An 18,538-nucleotide genomic window follows, 5' to 3' on the forward strand; every position below is an offset into this window, starting at 1 on the left:
ATGATTTATGATTTATGATTTATGATTTATGATTTATGATTTATGATTTATGATTTATGATTTATGATTTATGATTTATGATTTATGATTTATCATTCCCAAATCCTTTTGTGTCCTCCCCAGGCCCTGCCACACCACCCGGGCCCCTTATTTTGGGGAAGAGAAGAAATTGGATTTGGAGTTCATTTCTCAGCTGGAATTTGACACAATGCTGCGAGCGGTAATGGCCGAGCCTGCAACGCCGAATAATTTCAGTTTTATATTGAATTTATAGCTGGGGGGGAATTTTTATATGGAATTTATAGCTGGGGGTGAATTTTTTATATTAAATTTATAGCTGGGGGGGAATTTTTATATTGAATTTATACCTGGAGCTGAATTTTTTATATTAAATTTCTACTTGGGTGGGAATTTTTATATTAAATTTATACCTGGGGGTGAATTTTTTATATTAAATTTCTACTTGGATGTGAATTTTTATATTAAATTTATACCTGGGGGTGAATTTTTTATATTAAATTTCTACTTGGATGGGAATTTTTATATGAAATTTATACCTGGGGGTGAATTTTTATATTAAATTTATACCTGGGGGTGAATTTTTTATATTAAATTTATACCTGGGGGTGGATTTTTATATTAAATTTATACCTGGATGGGAATTTTTATTTTAAATTTATACCTGGATATGAATTTTTATATTAAATTCATACCTGGATGTGAATTTTTATATTAAATTTATACCTGGGTGTGAATATTTATTCACTTTCAGTTGTTTTTTTAATTTCTCTCTCCAAACCTGATTTAATTTATTTTTTTTATATTAAATTTATACCTGGGGCTGAATTTTTATATTAAATTTATATCTGGATGTGAATATTTATATTAAATTTATGCCTGGATATGAATTTTTATATTAAATTTCTACCTGGGGGTGAATTTTTATTTTAAATTTGTGCCTGGGGGTGAATTTTTATATTAAATTTATACCTGGATGGGAATTTTTATTCTCTTTCAATTTTCTTTTTCAACTTCTCTCTCCAAACCTGATTTAATTTAATTTCTTATATTAAATTTATAATAATAATAATTAATAAATTAATTTTATTTATTTATTTATTTATTTTATTTATTTTTATTTATTAATTTATTCCATATCATGCAGGGGTTTATTGATTTTATTCAATTTATTTATTTTACTCAATGGTGCAAAATGGGAAATATTTCAATAAAATTGAAATAATGATAAAACCTAGAAATAATTTTTTAAAATTTATTTATTTCATTTCTTTTTATTTATTTAAATAGAATTTCAATAATGGTAGGACCTAGAAATAAATTTATTTCTTAATTTTTTTTATTTTATTTCTTTTTATTGATGTATTTTTTCAATATAACGTGGGGGGTTTTCTTGGGTTTATTTTTTTTTTTTTTTCAACATTTTCCCGTGGAAAAAAATAGAAAATATTTCCTATAAAATCACCAGCAGGAAGCTCCTGGCTTTGGATATTTAATTCTAATTTTTATTTTTATTCTGATTTTTATTTTTATTTTTATGCTGATTTTTATTTTTATTTTTATTTTTATTTTTATGCTGATTTTTATTTTTATTTTTGTTTTTATTTTTATTTTTATGCTGATTTTTATTTTTATTTTTGTTTTTGTTTTTATTTTTATTTTTATGCTGATTTTTATTTTATTTTTATGCTGATTTTTATTTTTATTTTTGTTTTTATTTTTATTTTTATTTTTATTTTTATTTTTGTTTTTATTTTAATGCTGATTTTTATTTTTATTTTTATTTTTATTTTTATTTTTATTTTTATTTTTGTTTTTGTTTTTGTTTTTATTTTTATGCTGATTTTTATTTTTATTTTTATTTTTGTTTTTATTTTTATGCTGATTTTTATTTTTATTTTTATTTTTATTTTTTGTTTTTATTTTTATTTTTTTATATTTTTATTTTTATTTTTGGGAAGGGATAACTTATCCCAAGGTCAAGCCCAGATATGGGAGAATTATTTTGGATTTTTGGGGCAATTTTGGATAATTTTTGAGCGAATTATTTTGGATTTTTGGGGCAATTTTGGATAATTTTTGATCGAATTATTTTGGATTTTTGGGGCAATTTTTGATAATTTTTGAGCGAATTATTTTGGATATTTTGGGGCAATTTTTGATAATTTTGGGGCGAATTATTTTGGATTTTTGGAGCAATTTTGGATAATTTTGGGGCGAATTATTTTGGGGTTTTTTGGGGCAATTTTTGATAATTTTTAGTCATTTTGGGGCTAATTTTTTATTAATTCGGGGCTCTCATTGCCTTCATTAATGCTAATTTTGGGCTCTCATTGCTCTAATTAATGCTGACTTTGGGCTCTCATTAATTGCTAATTTGGGGCTCTCATTAATGCTGATTTTGGGTTCTCGTTGCTCTAATTAATGCTAATTTTGGATTCTCATTAATGCTGATTTTTGAGCTCTCACTACTCTAATTAATGCTAATTTGGGGCTCTCATTGCTGCTAATTTTGGGGTTCTCATTAATGCTGATTTTGGGCTCTCATTGCTCTAATTAATGCTAATTTGGGGTTCTCATTAATGCTGATTTCGGGCTCCCATTAATGCTGATTTCTGGCTCTCATTGCTCTAATTAATGCTAATTTTAGGTTCTCATTAAAGCTGATTTTGGGGCTCCCATTAATGCTGATTTTGGCTCTAATTAATACTGATTTTGAGCTCTCACTGCTCTAATTATTGCTGATTTTTGGGCTCTCACTGCTCTAATTAATGCTAATTTGGGGCTCTCATTAATGCTAATTTTGGGGTTTTCATTAATGCTGATTTTGGCTCTAATTAATGTTGATTTGGGGCTCTCACTGCTCTAATTAATGCTGATTTTGGGCCCTAATTAAAGCTGATTTTTGGGCTCTCAATGCTTTAATTATTGCTGATTTGGGGTTCTCATTAATGCTAATTTTGGGCTCTAATTAAAGCTGATTTGGGGTTCTCATTAATGCTAATTTTGGGCCCTAATTAAAGCTGATTTGGGGCTCTCATTAATGCTAATTTTGGGCTCTAATTAAAGCTGATTTGGGGTTCTCATTAATGCTAATTTTGGGCTCTAATTAAAGCTGATTTGGGGCTCTCATTAATGCTGATTTTGGGTTCTCATTAATGCTAATTTTGGGCTCTCATTAATGCTGATTTTGGGCTCTCATTAATGCTAATTTTGGGCTCTAATTAAGGCTGATTTTGGGCTCTAATTAAGGCTGATTTTGGGCTCTAATTAATGCTGATCTTGGGCTCTCATTAATACTGATTTTGGGTTCTCATTAATGCTAATTTTGGGCTCTAATTAAAGCTGATTTTGGGTTCTCATTAATGCTAATTTTGGGCTCTAATTAAAGCTGATTTTGGGTTCTCATTAATGCTAATTTTGGGCTCTAATTAATGCTGATTTTGGGCTCTCATTAATGCTAATTTTGGGCTCTAATTAAAGCTGATTTTGGGTTCTCATTAATGCTAATTTTGGGCTCTAATTAATGCTGATTTTGGGCTCTCATTAATGCTAATTTTGGGCTCTAATTAAGGCTGATTTTGGGCTCTAATTAATGCTGATCTTGGGCTCTCATTAATACTGATTTTGGGTTCTCATTAATGCTAATTTTGGGCTCTAATTAAAGCTGATTTTGGGTTCTCATTAATACTGATTTTGGGCTCTCATTAATGCTAATTTTGGGCTCTAATTAAAGCTGATTTGGGGCTCTCATTAATGCTGATTTTGGGTTCTCATTAATGCTAATTTTGGGCTCTAATTAAAGCTGATTTTGGGCTCTCATTAATGCTGATCTTGGGCTCTCATTAATGCTGATTTTGGGTTCTCATTAATGCTAATTTTGGACTCTAATTAAAGCTGATTTTTTTATCTCTCACAGCTCTCATCAACGCCAATTTTTGCCTCTCATTAACCCCAATTTGTCCCCTCTAATTAACCCTCATTTCATCCTCTTCCCCTCCCCTCATTCCCACCCGCCCGTCACCCGACATTTCCCACCTTTTATTTGGAATTTCAGGGGGAATTTTTGGTCACCTACGAGCGGGGCGGTCACAGGTACGGCCTGGCCAGGGCGACCCTGGAGTCCCGAGCCAGGGAGGGGCTGGGTACCTGTGCACACCTGGACATGGAGGTGAGCTCACCTGAAAGGGGGAAAAAAAAATAAAAATAAAATTAAAAAAAAAAAAAAAAAAAAAAAAAAAAAAAAAATTGGAATTTCCAGCTTGGCTATTATGGGAAAAAAAAAAATAAAATTTCTTTTATCGGCTTTCTAAGGATGTTATGGATGGGAGTTCTTGGGAAAATGGTGTGAAATAATTGAGATTGTTGTTGGAATATAATATATTGTTTTTATAAGAATGATAAGGTGGTTTTTTTCTTTCAAAAATAAAACTGAAATTGAAAAAAATAAAAGCAGGAATTGAATATTTTATATAAAGCCAGAGCAGCAGAAGGATCGTTCTGAATAAACCAAGGTTTAGAAAAACCCTCTAAAATAATTCCAATTATTATTGGAATATCACTGGAATGGGAAATGTTGGTGGTGCTGGAATTGAAAAAATAAAATCAGAAATTGAAAAAATAATCCAGAAATTGAATATTTTATATAAACCCAGAGCAGCAGAGGGATCATTCTGAATAAACCAAGGATTGAAAAATCCTCTAAAATAATTCCAATTATTATTAGAATTCATTATTATTATTGGAATATCGCTGGAATGGGAAATGTTGGTGGTGCTGGAATTGAAAAAATAAAATCAGGAATTGAATATTTTAATAAAGCCAGAGCAGCAGAAGGATCCTCCTGAATAAACCAAGGTTTAGAAAAACCCTCTAAAATAATTCCAATTATTATTTTTTTTAACTCCTGCTTTATTTTTTCAATTTCAGCATCACCAGCATTTCCCATTCCAGCGATATTCCATTAATAATAGTAATTAATTCCGATAATAATTGGAATTATTTTAGAGGATTTTTCAATCCTTGGTTTATTCAGGAGGATCCTTCTGCTGCTCTGGCTTTATTAAAATATTTATTAAAATATTCGATTTCTGATTTTATTTTTTCAATTCCTGATTTTATTTTTTCAATTCCAGCACCACCAGCACTCCCCATTCCATCGATATTCCCACACCGACAATAAATTCCAATAATAATTTATTTCCTCGATATTTTTTTTCTAATTTTTTAATTTTTTTTTTTTTTTTTTTTAATTTCCCAGGGTCTTCTCAGCTTAAAAAAAACTCATTTTCAACCCAAATGCATCCTGGTGATCCCAGAAAATAAAGAGAATTACGAGGAGCATTTGAGGAGGTCGGGATTGTTCAGCAGGGCAGAAATTGAGGAATCTCTGTCCAGGGTGGATTTTTACCTGCAAATAAATCAGAATTTCCCTGGATTTTTCCATGCAGTTATCAACACGGGTGAGCCGTTCCTGGGTTTTTATTGGGATAATTCAGAATTGAGGATGGTCGGTGGGGGAATTCAGACTGCGAAGGAATTCCTGTGGGGTTCATTGTGGTGGAAAAATTGGGTGAAAAATCAATTTGCATTGGAAAAAAATGGTTGAAAAACACATTTTCATTGGAAAAATTGGGTGAAAAATAAATTTCCATTGAAAAATTTGGTTGAAAACCAAATTTTCGTTGGTAAAAATTGGTTGAAAAATAGATTTTTATTGGAAAAATTTGGTTGGAAAATAAATTTTCATTGGAAAAATTTGGTTGGAAAATAAATTTTGATTGAAAAAATTCGGTTGAAAAATAAATTTTCATTGGAAAAATTTGGTTGAAAAATAAATTTTTATTGGAAAAATTGGGTGAAAAATCAATTTTCATTGGAAAAAATTAGGTGAAAAAGAAATTATTATTGTATTCCATGGTGTTTACTGTAGTTCCATTGTATTTTATTCTATTTTATTATATTTAATTCCACGGTATTTATGGCAGTTCCATTTTATTCTATTTTATTCTATTCTATTTTATTCTATTTTATTCTATTCTATTTTATTCTATTCTATTCTATTCTATTTTATTCTATTCTATTTTATTCTATTCTATTTTATTCTATTCTATTTTATTCTATTCTATTTTATTCTATTCTATTTTATTCTATTCTATTTTATTTTGTTCCATGGTGTTTATGGCAGTTCTATTCTGTTTTTTATTCTGTTTTTTATTCTGTTTTTTATTCTGTTTTTTATTCTGTTTTTTATTCTTTGCTCCCATGGTATTTCTTGTAGTTCCATTCCATTGTATTTTATTGTATTTAATCCCGTGTTGTTCCCTGTCATTCCATGGTATTTTATTATATTTTGTGTTGTTTTTTCCCGTGTTGTTCCCTGTAATCCCCGCTGTGTCCCTGTCCAGAGGCCGTGCTCGGGGCTGTGTCCGGGGCTCTCAGCGCTCTCGAGCCCCTGCTGGGAACGGGCCCGGAGCCACCGGAGAGCCACAGGGGGACAGGTAGGGCTGGGGGGACACAGCACCGTACTGGGATGGACTGGGGATGGACTGGGATGGATTGGGATTGATTGGGGATGGATTGGGATGGACTGGGATGGGCTGGGATTGATTGGGGATGGATTGGGATGGACTGGGATTGATTGGGGATGGATTGGGATGGACTGGGATTGATTGAGGATGGACTGGGATGGACTGGGAATCCATTGGGATGGATTGGGATGGACTGGGATTGATTGAGGATGGACTGGGATGGACTGGGAATCCATTGGGATGGATTGGGGATGGATTGGGATGGACTGGGATTGATTGGGGATGGATTGGGATGGACTGGGATTGATTGGGGATGGACTGGGATGGATTAGGATGGATTGGGGATGGATTGGGATGGACTGGGATGGATTGGGGATGGACTGGGGATGGACTGGGATGGATTGAGGATGGACTGGGATGGATTGGGAATCCATTGGGATGGACTGGGATGGATTGGGAATCCATTGGGATGGACTGGGAATCAATTTGGATGGATTGGGGATGGATTTGGATGGATTGGGGATGGATTTGGATTGATTGGGGATGGATTTGGATTGATTGGGGATGGACTGGGATGGATTGGGAATCGATTGGGGATGGACTGGGATGGATTGGGATGGACTGAGGATGGATTGGGGATGGACTGGGATGGATTGGGATCCATTTGGATGGATTAGGGTGGACTGGGATGGATTTGGAATAGTTTTAAAAACCGGATTTGTATGGATGGACCCTCCAGTGCCATGGGCAGGGACACCTCCCACTGTCCCAGCCTGCTCCAAACTGGCCTTGGACACTTCCAGGGATGGGGAATCCAACACTTCCCTGGAAAAGCAGAGGAAAAAATGTCAAAAAAAAAATAAAGTAATTTCTACAGCTTCATTTCATATTTGGATATGATTTTATACACAGGATAAACCCCAGTTTATATTTATTTATTTATTTATTTATTTATTTTAGAATTTTTTAATTTTTTTCCCCAATTTTGAAATAATTGGAATTACTCAAAATCATTTTTTGGTTTTAAAAATCGGATTTGTGTGGAGGGACCTTAAAGCCTTGAACACTTCCAGGGATGGAAAATCTTCCTTCCTGTTCGTGCAGGAAAAAAAAATTCCTGCTGAATATTTTTAATTTTTTTTATTTTATTTTATTTTTTTCCACCCCAGGCTCCAGAGCTCAGCTGCTCCCAGAGGAAGAAACATCCCCAGGCCAAGGCAGAGAATTCTTGAATCCTTTGGGGAAAAATTATCCCAGAGATCTCCTGGATGTGCTGGCTGCACCCCCAGGGTCTGTGGTAAGGTGCTGGATCCCAGAAATTCGGGATTTTAAAAATTTTTTGGGGGAAGAAATTTTTGGAGCTTTCTGTATTTTCTGGCACTGACCCCCAGGTGCTGCTTTGGATTTGAAACTTTGGGAAAAAAAATCCAAGTGTGGGTGATGGAGATAAAATCCCGGGGGTGTAATTAAATAAAAGCGTGGATTCGCAGGGTGAAGGGTTTGGAATTTGGGATTTTTAGGATGGAGGATTTGGGGTGGAGTCTCCTCCTCCTCCTTCTTCACAGAATTCCGTGGGAAGAGCTGGAGGCAGCTCAGAGGAGCAGGAAAAATGATGGACTGGGATGGATTGGGATTGATTTGGGATGGACTGGGATTGATTGGGGATGGATTGGGATTGATTTGGGATGGACTGGGATTGATTGGGGATGGATTAGGAATCGATTTGGATTGATTGGGGATGGACTGGGATTGATTGGGGATGGATTGGGAATCGATTTGGATTGATTGGGGATGGACTGGGATGGATTGGGGATGGATTGGGAATCGATTGGGATTGATTTGGGATGGACTGGGATGGATTTGGGATGGACTGGGATGGATTGGGATGGACTGGGATGGACTGGGAATCGATTTGGATTGATTGGGGATGGATTTGGAATAGATTTGGGATGGATTGGGATTGATTTGGGATGGACTGGGATGGATTGGGATGGACTGGGATGGACTGGGAATCGATTTGGATTGATTTGGGATGGATTGGGAATCGATTGCGGTGGATTGGGGATGGATTTGGGAATTGATTGGGATGGACTGGGATGGATTGGGATTGATTGGGGAATGATTGGAATGGATTGGGATGGACTGGGATGGATTGGGGATGGATTGGGAATTGATTGGGATTGATTGGGATGGATTGGGATGGACTGGGAATCGATTGGGATGGATTGGGAATTTATTGGGATGGATTGGGATTGATTGGGATGGATTGGGATGGATTGGGAATCGATTGGGATGGACTGGGATTTGATTGGTAATTGATTGGGGATGGACTGGGATGGATTGGGATGGACTGGGAATTGATTGGGAATGGATTGGGATGGACTGGGAATTCATTGGGATGGACTGGGAAGGAAGTTATGGCTGAGAAATGGAAATTCCCACCTGGATTGGGTGGGAAATGACCCCAAACTCCTCCAGCCCCACCCTCGGGACTGTCCCCGTTGTCCCCAACCCCGGCCCCTGAACCTTGAACATTTTTTTGTGCAGCAAAAAATAAAATAGAATAAAATAGAATAGAATAAAATAGAATAGAATAAAATAGAATAGAATAAAATAGAATAGAATAAAATAGAATAAAATAGAATAAAATAGAATAAAATAGAATAAAATAGAATAAAATAGAATAAAATAGAATAAAATAGAATAGAATAAAATAGAATAGAATAAAATAAAATAGAATAAAATAGAATAGAATAAAATAGAATAGAATAAAATAGAATAAAATAGAATAAAATAAAATAAAATAGAATAAAATAGAATAAAATAGAATAAAATAAAATAAAATAGAATAAAATAGAATAAAATAGAATAGAATAAAATAAAATAAAATAGAATAAAATAAAATAAAATAGAATAAAATAAAATAAAATAGAATAAAATAGAATAAAATAAAATAAAATAGAATAAAATAAAATAGAATAGAATAAAATAAAATAGAATAGAATAAAATAAAATAGAATAGAATAAAATAAAATAAAACAAAACTTTCAGTGTGAGGATCCAAGGTGAAACCCAGGTGCCTCTTACAGGAAATTAAATGGGAAAAATTGAAATATTTCTGTTTTGGCTCAGCTCTCACGTTTGGGATTGTAAATGATTTTGGCACCCAAATAATTGCCTGTATTAAGCACACTCAGCTCACTTTGTATAAAAATAAAAATTAAATTAAATTTAAAAGTAAAATTAAAAATAAAAATTAAGAATGAAAATGAAAATAAAAATAGAAATAGAAAAATAAATAAATAAGGAGAAATAAAAATATAATTGAAATTTAAAATTAAATTTAAAATAAAAATAAAATGAAAAATGAGAATGAAAATTAAAATAGAAATAGAAAAAATAAAAATAAAGAAATAAAAAAATAAGGAGAAATAACAATATAATTGAAATTTAAAATAAAATGAAAAATGAGAATGAAAATTAAAATAAAAACAGAAATAGAAATAAACATAAAAAATTAAAATTTTTAAAAGGAGAAATAAAAATATAATTAAAACTAAAAATAAAATTAAAATTAAAAATAAAAGTAACAATAAAAATAAAAATAAACTAATAAAATAAATAAGGTGAAATAAAAATAAAATTAAAATTACAACTAGAAATAAAAATAAAAATGAAAATGAAAATAAAAATAGAAATAAACATAAACATAAAAATAAAATTTTTAAAAGGAGAAATAAAATTGCAATTAAAATTAAGAATAAAATTAAAAATAAAATAAAAAATAAGCAGAAATAAAATAAAAAATAAGGAGAAATAAAAAATAAGGAGAATTATCCATGAATAAAATCAGAATTTGATTCCTGGCAGCCTCCTCCCTTGGGATCAGCCCTGCCCTCATTTTCTCAGTGATTAATTAATTAATTATAATTAATATTTTTTTAAATTATGTGAATAAATTAAATTTCATCATCCCAAGCCCAAATTATTTCAGACCCACCATTTGTGATTTATTTATCCAGCCCTCGTTAGTCCTGAACCGACCCTGCTCCTTCCCAGCAGCAACAATGAAATTATTCTGATTTAATTTCTTTGTTTAGAACAGAAACAATCCAGGATTAAATCAGAATTAAATCAGAATTAAATCCAGAATTAAATCAGAATTAAATCATTAAATCCATAATTAAATCCGAATTAAATCCAGAATTAAATCGGAATTAAATCATTAAATCCATAATTAAATCCGAATTAAATCAGAATTAAATAAATAATTAAATCAGCATTAAATCAAGAACTAGGTCAAGAATTAAAGAAATAATTAAAACAGAATTAAATGCAGAATTAAGTCAGAATTAAATCAGAACAAAATGCAGAATTAAATAAATAAATCAGAACTAAATCAGAATTTAATCCAGAATTTAATCCAGAATTTAATCCAGAATTTAATCCAGAATTTAATCCAGAATTTAATCCAGAATTTAATCCAGAATTTAATCCAGAATTTAATCCAGAATTTAATCCAGAATTTAATCCAGAATTTAATCCAGAATTAAATAAATAATCAAATCCAGAATTAAATCCGAATTAAATCCAGAACTCAATAAATAATTAAATCAGACTTAAATAATTAAATCAGCATTAAATCCCGAATTAAATCAGAATTAAATCCGAATTAAATCCAGAATTCAATAAATAATTAAATCAGAATTAAATGCAGAATTAAATCAGAATTAAATAAATAATTAAATCAGCATTAAATCAAGAACTAAATCAAGAATTAAAGAAATAATTAAAACAGAATCAAATGCAGAATTAAGTCAGAATTAAATCAGAACAAAATGCAGAATTAAATAAATAAATCAGAATTAAATCAGAACTAAATCAGAATTCAATAAAGAATTAAATCAGAATTAAATCCAGCATTTAATCAGAATTAAATAAATAATTAAATTATAATTAAAGGCAGAATTAAATCAGAACTAAATGCAGAATTAAATAAATAGTTGAATCAGAATTAAATCATCATTAAATCTGAATTAAATCCAAAATTAAATCAGAATTAAATCAAGAATTAAATAAATAATCAAATCCAGAATTAAATCCGAATTAAATCCAGAACTCAGTAAATAATTAAATCAGAATTAAATAATTAAATCAGCATTAAATCCCGAATTAAATCAGAATTAAATCCGAATTAAATCCAGAATTCAATAAATAATTAAATCAGAATTAAATGCAGAATTAAATCAGAATTAAATAAATAATTAAATCAGCATTAAATCAAGAACTAAATCAAGAATTAAAGAAATAATTAAAACAGAATCAAATGCAGAATTAAGTCAGAATTAAATCAGAACAAAATGCAGAATTAAATAAATAAATCAGAATTAAATCAGAACTAAATCAGAATTCAATAAATAATTAAATCAGAATTAAATCCAGAATTAAATCCAGAATTTAATCAGAATTAAATAAATAATCAAATCCAGAATTAAATCCGAATTAAATCCAGAACTCAATAAATAATTAAATCAGACTTAAATAATTAAATCAGCATTAAATCCCGAATTAAATCAGAATTAAATCCGAATTAAATCCAGAATTCAATAAATAATTAAATCAGAATTAAATGCAGAATTAAATAAATAAATCAGAATTAAATCAGAACTAAATGCAGAATTAAATAAATAGTTGAATGAGAATTAAATCAGAATTAAATGAATAATTAAATCAGAATTCAATAAATAATTAAATCAGAATTAAATCATCATTAAATCTGAATTAAATCCAAAATTAAATCAAGAATTAAAGAAATAATCAAATCCAGAATTAAATCCGAATTAAATCCAGAACTCAATAAATAATTAAATCAGACTTAAATAATTAAATCAGCATTAAATCCCGAATTAAATCAGAATTAAATCCGGAATTAAATGCAGAATTAAATCAGAACTAAATGCAGAATTAAATCAGAACTAAATGCAGAATTAAATCAGAATTAAATCAGAACTAAATGCAGAATTAAATCCGAATTAAATCAGAATTCAATAACTAATGAAATCAGAATTAAATGCAGAATTAAATCAGAATTAAATCAGAATTCAATAACTAATGAAATCAGAATTAAGTGCAGAATTAAATCAGAATTCAATAACTAATTAAATCAGAATTAAATGCAGAATTAAGTCACAATTAAGTGCAGCCAATAACAGACATTGCCACTAACAAACAAACAGCAAATAAAGAACATTTTTGGAAGATGAGAACAGGAGGATCCCAGGCATTGAGATCAGCAGAAATCATTTTTAATAATCAAATTCATAATTTTGATTTTTTTCTTGCCCTTTCCCAGGAGGAATCCTCGCTCCAGAGACGATTCCGTGCAGCACGGCAGGGGCTCCTGTGGGACAGGTAAATCCAATTATTAACCTGAAATCAATGTAATTCCAATTAACCTGAAATCAGTTTAATTCAAATTAACCTGAAATCAATTGAACTCCAATTATTAACCAGAAATAAATTTAATTCAAATTAACCAGAAATCAATTTAATTCAAATTAACCTGAAATCAATTGAACTCCAATTATTAACCAGAAATCAATTTAATTCAAATTAACCTGAAATCAATTTAATTCAAATTAACCTGAAATCAATTGAACTCCAATTATTAACCAGAAATAAATTTAATTCAAATTAACCTGAAATCAATTTAATTCAAATTATTAACCAGAAATCAATTTAATTCAAATTAACCTGAAATCAGTTTAATTCAAATTAATCTGAAATCAATTTAATTCAAATTAACCTGAAATCAATTTAATTCAAATTAACCTGAAATCAATTGAACTCCAATTATTAACCAGAAATCAATTTAATTCCAATTAACCTGAAATCAATTTAATTCCAATTAACCAGAAATCAATTTAATTCCAATTAACCAGAAATAAATTTAACTCAGATTAACCAGAAATCAATTTAATTCCAATTAACCAGAAATAAATTTAATTCCAATTAACCAGAAATAAATAAAATTTCTCAGTTTCCCTGAGTCTGGCACAAGTAACTCAAATTAACCATAAATAAATAAATTAACCAGAGATAAATTTAACTCCAATTAACCAGAAATCAATTTAACTCCAATTAACCAGAAATAAATAATAAATTTCTCCATTTCCCTGAGTCTGGCACAGAATCCCATTTCTTTTATTTGAAACTTTTATTTAAAAATCAAATATTTTTTATGGATCCTGAAATCAGAATTATTCCCCCGTGCAGGGGATTAATTAAATTCATTTTGGGTGTCTCGTTGCTTTTGCTCTGATTGATTTTAGTGATTTTTTTTTTTTTTTTAATGTAGGTTTTTAATTAATTTAATTATTCCGAATTCCAGATTTAGAGCATCATTAAATTGGGAAATTGAGTCTAAATCCTCTTAGCTCAATATTTAATTTAATTTAATTTAATTTAGGGCTGCTTTAATCTGGTTTTAACCTTTAGGGCAAAATCTCCTACAAATGTCCTTTAAAATAAATGATCAATTCTTTAGGATCATGTCTGCTGGATTTCACTGCTCGCTTTTCCCAGCAAAATTTACTTTATTTTACTTTATTTTATTTTATTTTATTTTATTTTATTTTACTTTATTTTATTTTACTTTATTTTATTTTATTTTACTTTATTTTATTTTATTTTATTTTACTTTATTTTATTTTATTTTTCTTTTCTTTACTTTTCTTTATTTTACTTTATTTTATTTTACTCTATTCTATTCCATTCTAATTTTCCATTTCTTTTCCATGTAGCTAAATGGGAAATTTTACCAAAGGGAAAACTAAAATTTGGCTGCTTCGCCTCAAATAATTCTCTGTGCTGGGCAGGATTAATTCACATTATTTAAACTCATTTCTAGGGAAAAAGCAGGAAGGATAAAATATTCCTTTTCAGGGGATAAAATATTCCTTTTCCAGGATAAAAATATTCTTTTTCCAGGATAAAAATATTCTTTTTCCAGGATAAAATATTCCTTTTCCAGGATAAAATATTGGAAATTTTTATCAGGTGGGAATGGGAAATTTTTATCAGATGGGAATGAGAAGATTTTATCAAATGGGATTGGGAAGATTTTATCAGATGGAATTGGGAGATTTTTATCAGATTGGGAAGATTTTATCAGATGGGAAATTTTTATCAAATGGGATTGGGAAGATTTTATCAGATAGGATTGGGAATTTTTTATCAGGTGGGGAATTTTTATCAAATGGGATTGGGAAGATTTTATCAGATGGAATTGGGAAATTTTTATCAGATTGGGAAGATTTTATCAAATGGGATTGGGAAATTTTTATCAGATGGGAATGGGAAATTTTTATCAAATAGGATTGGGAAGATTTTATCAGATGGGAAATTTTTATCAAATAGGATTGGGATGTTTTTATCAGATGGGAATGGGAAGATTTTATCAGATAGGATTGGGAATTTTTTATCAGGTGGGGAATTCTTATCAAATGGGAATGGGAAATTTTTATCAGATGGGATTGGGAAGATTTTATCAGATGGAATTGGGAGATTTTTATCAGATTGGGAAGATTTTATCAGATGGGAAATTTTTATCAAATGGGAATGGGAAATTTTTATCAAATGGGATTGGGAAGATTTTATCAGATGGGATTGGGAATTTTTTATCAGGTGGGGAATTTTTATCAAATGGGAATGGGAAATTCTTATCAGATCGGATTGGGAAATTTTTATCATATTGGGAAGATTTTATCAGATGGGAATGGGAAATTTTTATCAAATAGGATTGGGAAGATTTTATCAGATGGGATTGGGAAGATTTTATCAGGTGGGAATGGGAAATTTTTATCACATGGGAAATTTTTATCAGATTGGGAAGATTTTATCACATGGGAAATTTTTATCAGATGGGAAATTTTTATCAAATGGGAATGGGAAATTTTTATCGGATTGGGAAATTTTTATCAGATGGGAATGGGAAATTTTTATCAGGTGGGAATGGGAAGATTTTATCAGATGGAATTGGGAAATTTTTATCAGAGCAAGCTCCAGCAGTGTCCTTATCCCTGAGCACTCAGATTTTGGCCCTGGAGTTTCTGCAGATGAGAAATTTGGATTTTTCTGCAGGAGATAAAACAGCTCCGAGGGTGCCTTGGGTGCTCCTCAAGGTTTCTGTCGTCCCTGGGGAATTACAGGAATTTTTTCATGGAAATTTCTCTTTTATTTATTTGGAATTCTTTCCCCCAGCGCCGCTCCACAGGTTTGGGAACAATCCCAATCCTCATTTCCCATCTGCTGCTGAGCCTCTTCATTGTGAAAAGTGAGAGCTGAGAGCTGTGGGTGCTGTTCTTCCAAATTCCCAAATTTCTCAGAGGATTGGGAACGAGGTTTTGCGGGATTGGGAATTTCTGGGATTTATTTCCCCCTCTCTCAGCCGAGCTGTGTGACTGCAGCATCAAGGAATTTCCTTTTTTTATTGCTTTTTTTTTTTTTGAAACCAGGAATGTTTTCTCCCCCCCCCATCTTTAGGGATTTGGGGTGTGTTAGGGGATGCACTTTTGCCCCACCTGGTGCAGCTCCTGCCAAGGTCCCCATTCCTCAGAGAAACCTCCCTGGAGAAACCAAAGCTGAGCACCAGGAGCCAGGAGGAGCTGGAAAAGGAGCGAGCACGTCCAAAGGTCAGAGTGATGCTCGTGGAATTCCTGGAATTCCTGGTTTGGGTTGGGAGGGATCTTAAAAATCATCCAAATTCCACCCCCCTGCCATGGGCAGGGACAATTTCCACCATCCCATCCAAAGCTGGAGACTTCCAGAATTCCAAATAATTATTGAATAAAAACAGTGACTGCTTAAATGGATGAGGTCAAGAAATAAACCCCCCATAAACCACTGGAAATCTGTGGAAATTTTCCTTTTCCATTGGAATAAACCCTCTTTTCTTCTTTAATTCCTGCAGAGGCTGAAGTGCCTGGTGAGAACTTCCTGAGGAAACCCAGCCCGGCCACGTTGGGTTCAGCTCCTGGGCCTGGAGAGAACTTCCAGAGGAAATCAACCCTGGGTTTCTACAAGCTGGGTTCTTCTCCCAGGTTGGATTCTTCTCCCATGGCCAAGTTGGGCTCTTCTGTGTCTGGAGAGAACTTCCAGAAGAAATCCAGCATGGCCACCTTGGGTTCTTCTCCCCAGTTGGGTTCTTCTCCCACGGCCACGTTGGATTCTTCACCTGGGCCTGGTGAGAATTTCCAGAGGAAATCCAGCATGGCCACGTTGGATTCTTCTCCCCACTTGGGTTCTTCTCCCAAGATCAAGTTGGGTTCTTTTTCCAAGCTGGGTTCTTCTCCTGGACCTGGTGAGAATTTCCAGAGGAAATCCACCCTGGGTTTCTTCAAGTTGGATTCTTCTCCCCAGTTGGGTTCTTTTCCCAAGCTGGGTTCTTCTCCTGGGCCTGGAGAGAACTTCCAGAGGAAATCCAGCAAAGCCAAGTTGGGTTCTTCTCCCCAGTTGGGTTCTTCTCCCATGGTCAAGTTGGGCTCTTCTGAGTCTGGTGAGAATTTCCAGAGGAAATCCAGCCTGGCCACCTTGGCTTCTTCTCCCCAGTTGGGTTCTTCTCCCCAGTTGGATTCTTTTCCCCAGTTGGGTTCTTCTCCTGGGCCTGGAGAGAATTTCCAGAGGAAATCCAGCCTGGCCACCTTGGGTTCTTCTCCCCAGTTGGGTTCTTCTCCCAAGGCCACCTTGGGTTCCTCTCCTGTTCCTCAGCTCCAATCCCAGCCAGGCTCCCACTCCAAACCTGTCCTGCCTCCAATCCCACCTGGATGGAAAAGCACCAACCCCTGATGGCCACTCCCATCCCAATTTTTGTCACACTCACTCCTTTCCATCTCTTTCTCTTCAAAAATCTATCAAATATTATTGCTGAATGCATTTCTGATTAACTCTCTCTCTCTCTGAAAATAAAAAATATCACTTGATTAAAAAGCAATTTCTGTGTTTCCCAAAGCCAGAAATTATTTCCCTGGGCACTCTCAGCTGGGAAATGGTGGAGATTTTTTTTTTTAACCATGGAATTGGATCTTCCATTAATTTCTCTCTTTTTTCCCCCCCTTGTTATATTATAGATTTAATTGAGGCTTCAGATAATATTGTCTGTGTTGTAGGACTGGTGAATTATTAACAAGAGCAATTTTGTGAAATGTTCAGAGGGAAATTGAGAGTGAAAAGCAGTTCAGAGTTGGGATTTGGTTTTGGTTTTTTTTAATAAAATATGGTTGAGTCACAATTATTTGATTTGCAACTGGATTTAAACAACCCAGCCCGGAGTCATCAGCAAAAATGAGAATTATTGAGAGCCAGCTGAAGGGGCAAGAAGTGAGGGAGGATTTGGGTTTTCACAAGACAAAAAAAAAAAATCCAGAATTAACGTTTGTCCCAATTAATTTTCGTTGCCTTCTGCTTCCAGAGCCCTTTCCCTGCACAAAAAAATGGAATTTTGTCCCAGTTTAGAGCCATGGAAGAGCCCAAATTTTCCCTTGTTGCCAAAGTTTTTGTTGATTAAATTGGATTAATTGCAGCAAGCAGCTCAGGGTGAGTAATTCAGATTCAGGGAGCCTCAAATTCCAAAGTTTTTTAGGAAGCACTGTCCATGGAGCTGGGTCCTCAAGGAGCTCCTCCAAGATTTCCAAGGTGGATTTGGGCAGCCCTGGGGCACAGAGCCCAAACTGAAAAATTTGGGTTTTTTTGGCCACAGTTCAGTGAGGTGAGTGCTGGACTGCACTGAAAAACCACCCAGAATTCTGCAGCAAACCATGGGATCATGGGATCTTAAATCCCATCCCTAAAAAAAATCCCATCCCTTCCAAAAATCCCATCCCTAAAAAAAAATCCCATCCCTTCCAAAAGTCTCATCCCTTTAAAAATCCCCTCCCTTCCAAAAATCCCCTTCCTCAAAAATCCCATCCCTAAAAAAATCCCATTCCTTCCAA

General features: G+C 32.5%; 1 protein-coding gene across 6 annotated transcripts in view; it reads left to right on the forward strand.

The window, feature by feature from the left end:
• Positions 1–17,838, forward strand: part of LRGUK (leucine rich repeats and guanylate kinase domain containing) — a 38,512-nt gene extending 20,674 nt beyond the window's left edge. For 3 of the 6 annotated variants that reach the window (XM_088166066.1, XM_088166064.1, XM_088166062.1), the window contains 8 exons: positions 124–220; positions 4,076–4,189; positions 5,279–5,480; positions 6,426–6,518; positions 7,718–7,850; positions 12,901–12,959; positions 16,064–16,240; positions 16,519–17,838. In XM_088166066.1, coding sequence (XP_088022192.1) covers positions 124–220; positions 4,076–4,189; positions 5,279–5,480; positions 6,426–6,518; positions 7,718–7,850; positions 12,901–12,959; positions 16,064–16,240; positions 16,519–17,393 — 1,750 coding nt within the window. In that variant the 3' untranslated portion in view covers positions 17,394–17,838. The remainder of the gene's footprint in view (positions 1–123; positions 221–4,075; positions 4,190–5,278; positions 5,481–6,425; positions 6,519–7,717; positions 7,851–12,900; positions 12,960–16,063; positions 16,241–16,518) is intronic. The other 3 variants (XM_088166063.1, XM_088166061.1, XM_088166065.1) reach the window with 3 other exon arrangements.
• The last annotated feature ends 700 nt before the right edge of the window (positions 17,839–18,538 follow it).

The sequence above is a fragment of the Sturnus vulgaris genome, chromosome 5 (assembly GCF_052056855.1).
Source record: "Sturnus vulgaris isolate bStuVul1 chromosome 5, bStuVul1.hap1, whole genome shotgun sequence".
In the NCBI taxonomy this organism is placed as follows: Eukaryota; Metazoa; Chordata; class Aves; order Passeriformes; family Sturnidae; genus Sturnus; species Sturnus vulgaris.